Source organism: Pundamilia nyererei, unplaced genomic scaffold, assembly GCF_000239375.1.
Source record: "Pundamilia nyererei isolate P.nyererei 1_Seehausen unplaced genomic scaffold, PunNye1.0 scaffold00047, whole genome shotgun sequence".
NCBI lineage: Eukaryota > Metazoa > Chordata > Actinopteri > Cichliformes > Cichlidae > Pundamilia > Pundamilia nyererei.
This window is the reverse complement of record NW_005187448.1, coordinates 2854784-2864806: the sequence shown is the minus strand read 5'-3', so window position 1 is coordinate 2864806 and position 10023 is coordinate 2854784. Positions and strand designations below refer to the sequence as shown.

Sequence of the window (10023 nt, the reverse complement as noted above, 5' to 3'; positions counted from 1 at the left end):
AAAATAAAACTACTTGACCTCAAAACACTACAGTTCAGAAGGTGGGTCTCCACCCATGTTGTGATTTCCAAAAACTATTAGAAGCAAGTGCCTATGCAGCTAATTATTTTCTGTTCAGTCCACTATGCAGATGCCTTATGAGGACAGAAACACATTGAAATCCAAATGTTAGATCTCAAAAACATAGAATTTACTTTTCTTTTTCTAATGAATGAAAATTCAGCCTTTGTTTGACAAGTGAGAGCCAAATTGATTCAACAACTCTAAATATTTCTGTTTTCTTCTAAACAGAGTGAAATCAGAGCCATTTCAGTAAACCAGTGGGGCTCTCAGCTTGGCCTGAGTGTTCTCAGCAAGCTCAGCCAGCTCTACTGCTCTCTGGTATGGGAGAGCACTGTGCTACTGTCCCTTTGCACCCCTAACAGGTGAGTAATCTTATCCTTTACTCCTTTACTTAAACTTTGTAGTTATCACCCCTAACAACCTATTGCTTGTTTCTTAACAGTTTGCCTCCAGGATGTGAGTTTGGCCAGGCCGACATGCAAAAACTTGTTCCCAAAGAGGAAAAGCCATCTGGAAACACGACAGCATCTTCAGCCTCTGGCTCTAGGAGAACTGGTAATGTAACCATTTAAACTTGATCATTAAAAACTAGGATGTCCTTGGAGCACCCTTTAACAAATACATACTTGTCCACATTCATCCAGCAGAATCAGAGGTAGTGTCTGTGGATTCCTCTGCTGGTGGTCTATTAGAAGGCATGGGTCTAGATGGGGATACCTTGGCTCCCATGGAGACAGATGAACCCTCTGCAGCAGACCCAAAGACCAAGTCCAAACTTACTCCAGCTATGGCCACCCGCATCAAACAAATTAAGCCCTTACTCTCTGGTAGGAGTATGTCCAAGGCACACATATTATATTTTTGTGTCTGTAATTTTTTTTTTCCTTTTATCTTACAATATTTAACACTTTTTTTTTTTGAAAGTCAAAGTTTGTCTTACCTATCCACGTGTGTCTTTGCAGCTTCATCTCGGTTAGGTAGGGCTCTGGCCGAGCTCTTTGGCTTGCTAGTAAAACTGTGCGTGGGCTCCCCAGTGCGCCAACGTCGCTCCCACCATGCCACAAGTACAGGCACTACCCCAACACCTGCTGCCAGGGCCACTGCTTCTGCTCTCACCAAGCTGCTCACCAAGGGTCTAAGTTGGCAGCCTCCACCCTACACACCCACCCCTCGCTTTAGGTAAGAGGAATTTGGCACTGCCACCTCTTTTGCTATTATGTGCTTATCACAAGCAATGATATTGAACAATATTTTTTTTTCTTTCCCTGGCAGGTTGACTTTTTTCATCTGCTCAGTGGGTTTCACATCTCCTATGTTGTTTGATGAAAGGAAGTACCCTTACCACCTTATGCTGCAAAAGTTCTTTTGCTCTGGAGGACATGATGCCTTATTTGAGTGAGTCATATTGTATGGTGCAATCAAGTTGTAGAGCACAATTATGGGCAAAAATAGAAATGTTATGTTGTTTGTGATGAGAAGCTTATTTTAACATGCAGTGAAATTCTTGCCACAAGTCGGAGCCTTTACTTTAAAGAACACGAGTACCTCGTTGTTTGTAGGACTGCTGTTTATGGAAGTGGGTGACTTTTGTGTGTTAAAAGACCACCGCGTAGCTGCAGCCAGCAGCCACCAGGCCTTTATTCATATGGGCATATACTCAAACTCAAATGGTGTGACTTTGGTAGAGTTTGCCAAGCAGACAACATACAACTCAGAAATTCATCTTACTTTTGGACTTGGTATGCTTGATATGACTGCTCTCTGCCATCTTTGTTTTTATGTACTGTGCTGGAAATGGGGAGACTAGACACACAAGTGTTTTTGACAATTCTCATAGAATTCTTGAAATAAATGGTTGTCTCCCGCCATTTGTGACGCAGGTTTTCTGCATCTCTAAAATTATGCATTCATTTTTTTGAAACTTTCTAAAGGCATTTGCCTCTGCTACTTTACGTTCTACTTGACACTCCTTCTCACTGACCTGATCGCTAATTATGCAGATAAAGCTTTACTTCAATTAAGACCATACACTTTCGTTAAAATGAAATCCTAGTTTCGTGATCTATCCCCACATCCATTTTTCTTAACCGCTTGTCCAATTTAGGGTTACAGGGGGCTGAATCAGTTGTCGTAATGCGTGAGGCAGAATGCACTGTGGACAGTTAAGCACTCTATCACAGGGCTAATGGAGAAACAGACACTCATTCACACTTATATTCACAGCTACAGCCAGTTCAGTATCGCCAGTTAACCTAACGTCCATGTCTTTGGACTATGGGAGGAAGCCAGTGTACCCAGAGAGAACCGACACACGTACAGGGAGAACATGCAAGTTTATGTAGAAAGGCCTTAGATGGCCAATGAATTTGAATCCAAAACTTTGCTGTCAGGTGATGGTGCTAACCAATATACCACTGTCACTCATGTTTAATTTTTTCAATAATTACAGACATCTTTTTTTTTGCCCATCCCCCAAAAATATTATTTTGACATTTACTTAGTTTAATTGGTTGAGTTTTGTTTTTTTAACAGGACATTTAACTGGGCACTGTCAATGGGAGGGAAGGTACCTGTATCTGAGGGTCTGGAGCATGCTGATCTACCAGATGGGACAGGGGAGTTCCTGGATGCCTGGTTAATGCTGGTGGAGAAGATGGTGAATCCAAGCACTGTGCTGGACTCACCCCATTCCTTGCCAGCTAAAATGCCTGGAGTTACACCCACCATGCCACAGTTCAGTGCCCTAAGGTTCCTTATTGTCACCCAGAAGGTCAGTATTAACTAAAATAACCAATTTCTAAGTGATTTCTAAGAGATTTTGTCTTTTGAAAAGATGAAAGAGATGAGCATTTATCCCTGTGTTTTCAAAAACAGTTGCTCAGTTGTGTTTCTGCATTTTTAGTACTGTGCAGAGAAAAATGAAAAAGGATGGCAACAAATGTCCATGATCTTCATGCCCCCTAGAAATTCTTTATACTGTATTAATTTTTTTGTAGGCTTTAAATATGGTAGTTTTTTTTGTTTGTATTAATCTAAGGATTCTGTTGGTGTTTTATTATTGTAACACAGTTTCTCTTTCATAAAGGCTGCATTCAGCTGCATTCGCAATCTGTGGAATCGGAAGCCACTGAAGGTGTATGGGGGTAGGATGGCTGAATCCATGTTGGCTATTCTCTGCCACATACTAAGAGGGGAGCCTGTTATTCAGGAGCGCCTGGCAAAAGAGAGGGAGGGAACAGTGCGCCCAGATGATGAGGGAACCTCTGCCGGTTCGTTGGGACCTGGCACGACTCCAGGAGCATCTTCATCAAGTGGAGAGGCACCGCCAGTGAGTGGATCAACTTCTGGAGGGCCAACAGGAGGACCAGCTGATGATTCTACCAATTCTACGCCTCGCCGCGAGCCCCAAGTTAACCAGGCTCAGCTAACACAGGTATGTAGGGAAAGCTGTGGCAAATTGATCTTTCTCACCTGATTTTAGTCATAGTTTGGGGGACTGCCTCAGGAAGGGCATTTGGTGTAAAAAATCTAACAACTCAAAATATGTGGAACTTCTCACTGTAGTGACAGATATTTTTTTGGTTTGTTTTTCATAAGTTGTCTGATGTAACATTATTCCAGCAGCAATATTTTTTTTAGCTTGTTATGCTAGTGCTGCAGGTAGATGTGAGAGTACAGGTTAACTGCGTAATTTTATATCTAGATGCCGATGATTCTGGGTTTAGGAAATGTAACACCACCACCACCACCCTGCAGCCAGAGAAAGGGAGAAATTGAGAAACAACTTGGAGAGAGTAAGGAAATGAAGGAAAGAGTCATATTGAAGAAAAAAATAAGGACTTGAGAGACAAATTTCAGTGCTATAATAATAGTGTTGGGACAAGGTTTGTTTGGGGGTTTGAGAGAGATTAGAGAGAGAATTTATAGAGGCCTCTGTCATGTTTCAGAAAGAATGACTTTTTTTTTTCCTTCAGCATGCAAACTAGTTTGCTATCACTCACTTATGTGACATTGTTATGTAATGTCCTTTTATAGTTTCTTTTTTCACAACCTCATCTCTCTCTGTCTTTCTGTGATGTGGTGTTCCAGCTGATGGATATGGGTTTCTCAAGAGAACATGCCATGGAGGCTCTACTGAACACCAGCACCATGGAGCAGGCCACCGAGTACCTCCTTACACACCCTCCTCCACTTCTTGGTGGAGCAGTAAGAGTAAGCTTTATACACAAAAACACACACACAGTACTTTAGTCCTTTACAATGTTTGAGAGAGACTTGGGTAGCTAACATTGTTGCTCTTATTCCATCTAGGATCTAACTATGTCCGAAGAAGACCAGATGATGAGAGCAATTGCCATGTCACTCGGGCAAGAGGTTAGCATGGAGCAGCGCTCCGACTCTCCTGAGGTGTGTTTCTTTTTTCGAGAAAAAAGCGTAGTGCTTTTTATTTGTTTTTGTTTCTAATGTCTCTGTAAAGTACTTTGAATCACCTTGTTGTTGAATTGTGCTATACAAATAAACTTGCCTTGCCTTGCCTAGTGTAAAACATTTTTTGTTCATTGAAACTGAATGAAGGATTAGTTTACTGTTTAGCTAAATAACTGTTGATCGTTGGTGTGTCTCCTTTAGGAAGCAGCACGACGGCGAGAGGAGGAGGACAGAAGAGCCAGGGAACGGGCAGAAGAGGAGGAGGCACGATGCTTGGAGCGCTTCATGGAGGCTGAGCCACTGGACCCCCAGGAGCTACATGCCTTCACTGACACCATGCTGCCTGGCTGCTTCCATCTTTTGGATGAGCTACCTGACACAGTCTACCGACTGTGCGACCTGCTAATGACTGCCATAAAGAGAAGTGGCCCTGAATACAGGGATCTCATCCTTGGCCAAGTTGTTCAACAGGTCAGTAGATGTTAATACTGTAGCCTGCTCTACAAGTTTATTTAAATTTAAAATGCAGGTTTTTCATGGACTTGAAAAAGGTAGGCAAGTCTCTTACTTTGAACCTTCTCAGGTGGAATGTTGTTAGTAGATTTTGAATGCAGGTAAGGCAGTAATGCAGTTCATAAGCACCTCTGTACATTTGAAAGATGTGATTGTCGTCACTTCTTTTAAAAAAGAAAAGTTAAGCATCATAGTGACCCTAACAATAGCCATTTGTACACTTGTATAAGCCTGATTGTTGACATGTTGTGTGTAGGTGTGGGAGGCAGCAGACGTGCTGATCAAAGCAGCTGAGCCGCTGACTACCAGTGACACAAAGACGGTGTCTGAGTGGACCAGGCAGATGGCCACACTGCCCCAGGCCTCCAAGCTGGCAACACGAATTCTGCTGCTCACGCTGCTCTTTGAGGTACCAGAATTTTAGGTTCTTGTCATAGAATGTTTATCCATACAGTGCATTTGAAAAGTGTTAGGCCCGCTTAAGGTTTCTACATTTTGGATTATTACAGACTCCTTAATCAATTCTTTGCTACAAATGTTTTATTTGAAAATGGCAGAAATTCCAATTACAGAAGCATTTTTACACTTTAACACCATATGGTCTTTAAGTATTTCTTAAACTGGATTGAAGAAGACGTGCGCCTAAGTGAATTCATTGGACAGAATTGGAAAAGGCACACCTTGTTATGGAAAACCTCAGTTTAATGGTTTATGTAAGTGAAAAGCAATCCATTACGTTGAGAGACCTGCAAGATTAGATTATCTCTAGGCACAGATCTGGGCAAGGATAGAAATACATTTTTGCAGTATTTAATTATCCTAAGGCACAGTAGGCTCATTCATTTTTAAATGAAGGAAGCAACCACCACTACCAAAAACAACCCAAGCCCCAGTGGCCACTGAATATTAATCCAAAGTTCTTTTATGAATGAATATGGATGAAAAATGTATTGGATGACAACCATTGGTTAGAGCATTCCACCATTAAAGCCTTTATGGTATAGTAGTCACACGGGCATGACTCCTCAATGAAAGGCAAATGCCAGCAAATTCGTCTTTCACACAACATAAAGATTGAACTCTTGCCACATTTCAGATTTTGTGTTTATGAATCACACTTCATTAAAGTGAAACAAAACATAGATAATGTAATCTTAGGTAATACCATTCCACAAAAACCCCATAATATTTTCCTTACAGTGACACAGATTGAGTGCATCATTATGCTTTGGGAATGATGTTTTTAGGGAGGATTTTTAGAGACAAAACGGTTGTGCTTGTGCCATGCTTCCAGGAATAAGAGACACTTGGAAAAGGAACGTGGGCCGAGGTTATAGGACCGTTCCAAGAATATTATTTTGTTTTTGTTCTTTTGGGGGGCTGTCCATGTTTTTACCAAGTACTATAATACTAAGTGCAATAATCCTTTCTGTCATCGTTGTATTTTTACTCAGTTGTATATAGCATTTGTATTCAATTTTTATCTTATTGTATATTTATTTTATTTTATTCCACTGTATATAGTATTTTATTTATTCTATCCTGTACAGTTGTGTACTGTATTTATTCTTATTGTATCCTAATTTTTGCCTCATAACTTTTGCACTGTCCACTTCCTGCTGTGACAAAACAAATTTCCCACGTGTGGGACTAATAAAGGTTATCTTATCTTATCTTATCTTATCTTACTAAGTTGCGGCGGCATTTATGTACACGTTTTTCTTTCTTTCTTTTGTTTAAATAGATTAGGAGGAAGTTCTGAGACTAGGCAAGATTGTTTTTATAGTGTGCTTCACTATGTCTGAGAGTTCAGACTCATTTTTCCTCATCCTCTCACTCTCTGTACTTCATGCACAGTGATTGTTGAAAAGCACAAAGAGTTTGATGAATTCATGAATTTTTTTTCTCTCCATCAAATTGAGGCATATTTTGGAAGACATGACACATTGTCCTCTCATGTACCTTTTATAGTGCCACATACAAACAGCAATTTGTCATAGAGGAAGCATTACAGTTTCACGCTTTGGTGCGGCTACAAATCATGCAACATGCACACTGTGCCCCAGTTCATCTGAAGTGAACCAGGGAAGGGTATGCACAGTGTCCTTAAGTCCTTTGTACACCTTAAGATGAGTCTGAACAGTAATGTTGAAATCTTATAAGGGTTTGAGTAGACAAATGAAGTGTCGCTGATTACCTATGCATCTCATGGAATTACTTGTTTTCGTTTTCTGTAGGAACTAAAGCTGCTGGGTGCCAGAGTGATTGAGAACAGTGGAATTCTTGATTTGCTCATAAAGCTGCTCGAGGTTGTGCAGCCTTGTCTGCAAGCAGCTAAAGAACACAAAGACATCCAGACACCGAAGTGAGTTTTGCACACCCCTACAAAGATCTTATCACTTGCAAATATGACACCAGCTTTTCATCATCATAGCGCTGATATGTTTTTGTGATGACTTTTTTCTGCAGATGGATCACACCAGTGCTGTTGATCATTGATTTCTATGAAAAGATGGCAGTCTCTTCAAAGCGCCGGGAACAAATGAACAAGGTAAAAAAAACAACAACAACAACACAAAGCCAAAACAAAATGTATAAAACACAGCTAGAAATTATAGTAGTGAAGTAAAAAATGAAATGATCAGCCTTGGTACAGCAATAAAAATTAGTATATATGAGGGTAAGGGTGGGGGGAAGAGCAGCATTTTGCTTGTATACATATTGATTACTCTTGGATTTCTTTATTAGAGTCTTGTGTAGAATTAGCTATAACTATACACAAAGGTATTTTTACAGGTAATGAGTGTATAGGAATTGGACAAAATGTATGTAATCCTGTACAAACCTTTATCCACAAATACTGATTTAAGTTGTTGAGTTTGTTTGTTTTTTAAAATTATATCAAGATTTCTTGCATAAACTTTGTTGGAGGGTATTTGTGTTATTCTGCTACACCTCTCTTGTACAGTTATGAACAATTTGTCTTGGTTGCCTTCTAGTATTTGCAGCCAAATGGGAATAACTGGCGATGGTTTGATGACCGCTCAGGCCGTTGGTGCAGCTACAGTGCTTCCAACAACAGTACCATTGATTCAGCATGGAGGGCTGGAGAGAGCAGTGTCCGCTTCACAGCTGGACGGCGGAGATACACTGTGCAGTTTAACACCATGGTGCAGGTATACATATTCCTTTTATATTTTTCCAGAGAATATCCCTTTTAAGGTTAATTGTGTTAATAGACTTGGCTGGTTCCCTTTTCTAACACAACTTTATTGGGCAGGTAAATGAAGAGACCGGTAATAGGAGGCCAGTTATGCTCACTCTTCAGAAAGTGCCTCGCATCCCCAAGCCTTCCAAAACTGGTAGTGTTACGGATTCTGAGCGAGAGGAGAGCGACCGGGGCAAAGTGGAAGAAAGCCAGAGCGATTTAGATTCGGGAACAGCAGTGGAGATGAACGCTCCTAAGGATGATACCAGCCAGCTGAAGGAGGTGACATCTGGCCCCTCATCTTCCCTGGAGTCTGACTACTCTCAGGGATCTGATATTGTTGTGCAAGGCCTAACTGAGGACATGACCACCGTTCTTATTCGGGCCTGTGTCAGTATGATTAGTGTCCCTGTGGACCCAGACACCCTTCATGCTACACTGCGTCTCTGTTTGCGCCTCACACGCAATCACCACTATGCAATGATGTTTGCTGAGCTGAAGAGCACACGGATGATTTTGGGGTTGACGCAGAGCTCTGGCTTCAATGGCTTCACACCACTGGTTACTCTGTTGTTCAGACACATCATAGAAGATCCAGCCACACTGCGACACACCATGGAGAAGGTAAATCTAGTTTCATACTGAAACTTTAAATAACTCAACGTGTTTAAAAGCTTCTGGTATTTAAACTATAGCATCATTTAAACTATATTGTCTAATAACATAAGCCAATTTTTGTTGTAACAGGTGGTGAGATCAGCAGTAACAAGTGGAGCAGGTAGTACCACATCAGGAGTAGTATCAGGCAGCCTTGGTTCCAGAGAAATCAATTATGTGCTTCGTGTCCTGGGGCCGGCTGCCTGCCGTAACCCTGAATGTTTTACTGAAACTGCTAGCAACTGTATCCGCATTGCTCTACCTGCACCTCGTGGAGCTGGCACCAGTAAGTGTGCAAACTTCTCCAATATGTGAAGTTTCTTTTTAAGTAAATTAAAAATAATTGAGCTATAATACACATTGCTTCCTGTAATATATGTTCCTTGCATACATTCTTTTTCCTCCAGCTTCTGACGATGAGTTTGAGAACCTTCGAATTAAGGGACCTAATGCTGTGCAGCTGGTGAAGACCACTCCTCTGAAACTATCACCATTACCACCGATCCCTGACACCATCAAAGAGGTCATCTATGACATGCTTAATGCTTTGGCTGCCTACCATGCTCCTGAAGAACGTAAGACATTTTAACAAGATATTGACTTGAGAAATTTTTGTGTAATTTGCACCAAAAGTCGTTTGAACATTTCGGGTATTAATGCATTTGTGTGTGTCTCAGCCGAGCGTCCAGAAGAACGTGCAGCAGCTGTACCCGGTGGTCAAGACCTTTGCCAGATTTTGCAGGATGTTGGTGATGATGTTTACCAGCAGTATCGGCTCACCCGTCAAGGAAGTGACTTTGACTCCCAGTCTGCATTCCATATCAACGTGAGTCTTCAGTGACATATAATCCTATTGTGCATGTGCACTGGAGTGTGCCATTTGTATCTGTTTCTAAGTTGATAATAAAACCATTTCTTCTTTTCAGAGTCAAGTATTTGCTGCTGATGGAGGCGTTGCAGAGTCTTCCCAGTCTGGTACACCACAAGGAGAAGGTGAGACTAAAAGCTCTTAACACCTGCGAATAGAGAGTTTTCTTATTTTAAGTGCAAAATAAATCGCAGGGCTGAAACATTGCCTCATGTGAATTCGGTGAACTTCACTGTGAACTCACTTCTTGTGAGTTCAGTTTTTTTTTTTTTTTTTTTTTTTTTTT

General features: G+C 41.1%; 1 protein-coding gene across 10 annotated transcripts in view; it reads left to right on the top strand.

Moving 5' to 3' along the window:
* The window catches only part of huwe1 (HECT, UBA and WWE domain containing E3 ubiquitin protein ligase 1), a 50012-nt gene that overhangs the window by 17289 nt on the left and 22700 nt on the right, over positions 1-10023 (top strand). For 9 of the 10 annotated variants that reach the window (XM_013910692.1, XM_013910690.1, XM_013910693.1 and 6 more), the window contains 19 exons: positions 292-425; positions 506-618; positions 708-890; positions 1026-1242; positions 1336-1458; positions 2596-2833; positions 3149-3496; positions 4153-4275; positions 4375-4470; positions 4693-4962; positions 5261-5413; positions 7242-7369; positions 7474-7555; positions 8004-8180; positions 8285-8836; positions 8960-9155; positions 9277-9444; positions 9547-9695; positions 9796-9862. In XM_013910692.1, the coding sequence (XP_013766146.1) occupies positions 292-425; positions 506-618; positions 708-890; positions 1026-1242; positions 1336-1458; positions 2596-2833; positions 3149-3496; positions 4153-4275; positions 4375-4470; positions 4693-4962; positions 5261-5413; positions 7242-7369; positions 7474-7555; positions 8004-8180; positions 8285-8836; positions 8960-9155; positions 9277-9444; positions 9547-9695; positions 9796-9862 (3517 nt within the window). The remainder of the gene's footprint in view (positions 1-291; positions 426-505; positions 619-707; positions 891-1025; positions 1243-1335; positions 1459-2595; positions 2834-3148; positions 3497-4152; positions 4276-4374; positions 4471-4692; positions 4963-5260; positions 5414-7241; positions 7370-7473; positions 7556-8003; positions 8181-8284; positions 8837-8959; positions 9156-9276; positions 9445-9546; positions 9696-9795; positions 9863-10023) is intronic. The other variant, XM_013910689.1, reaches the window with a different exon arrangement.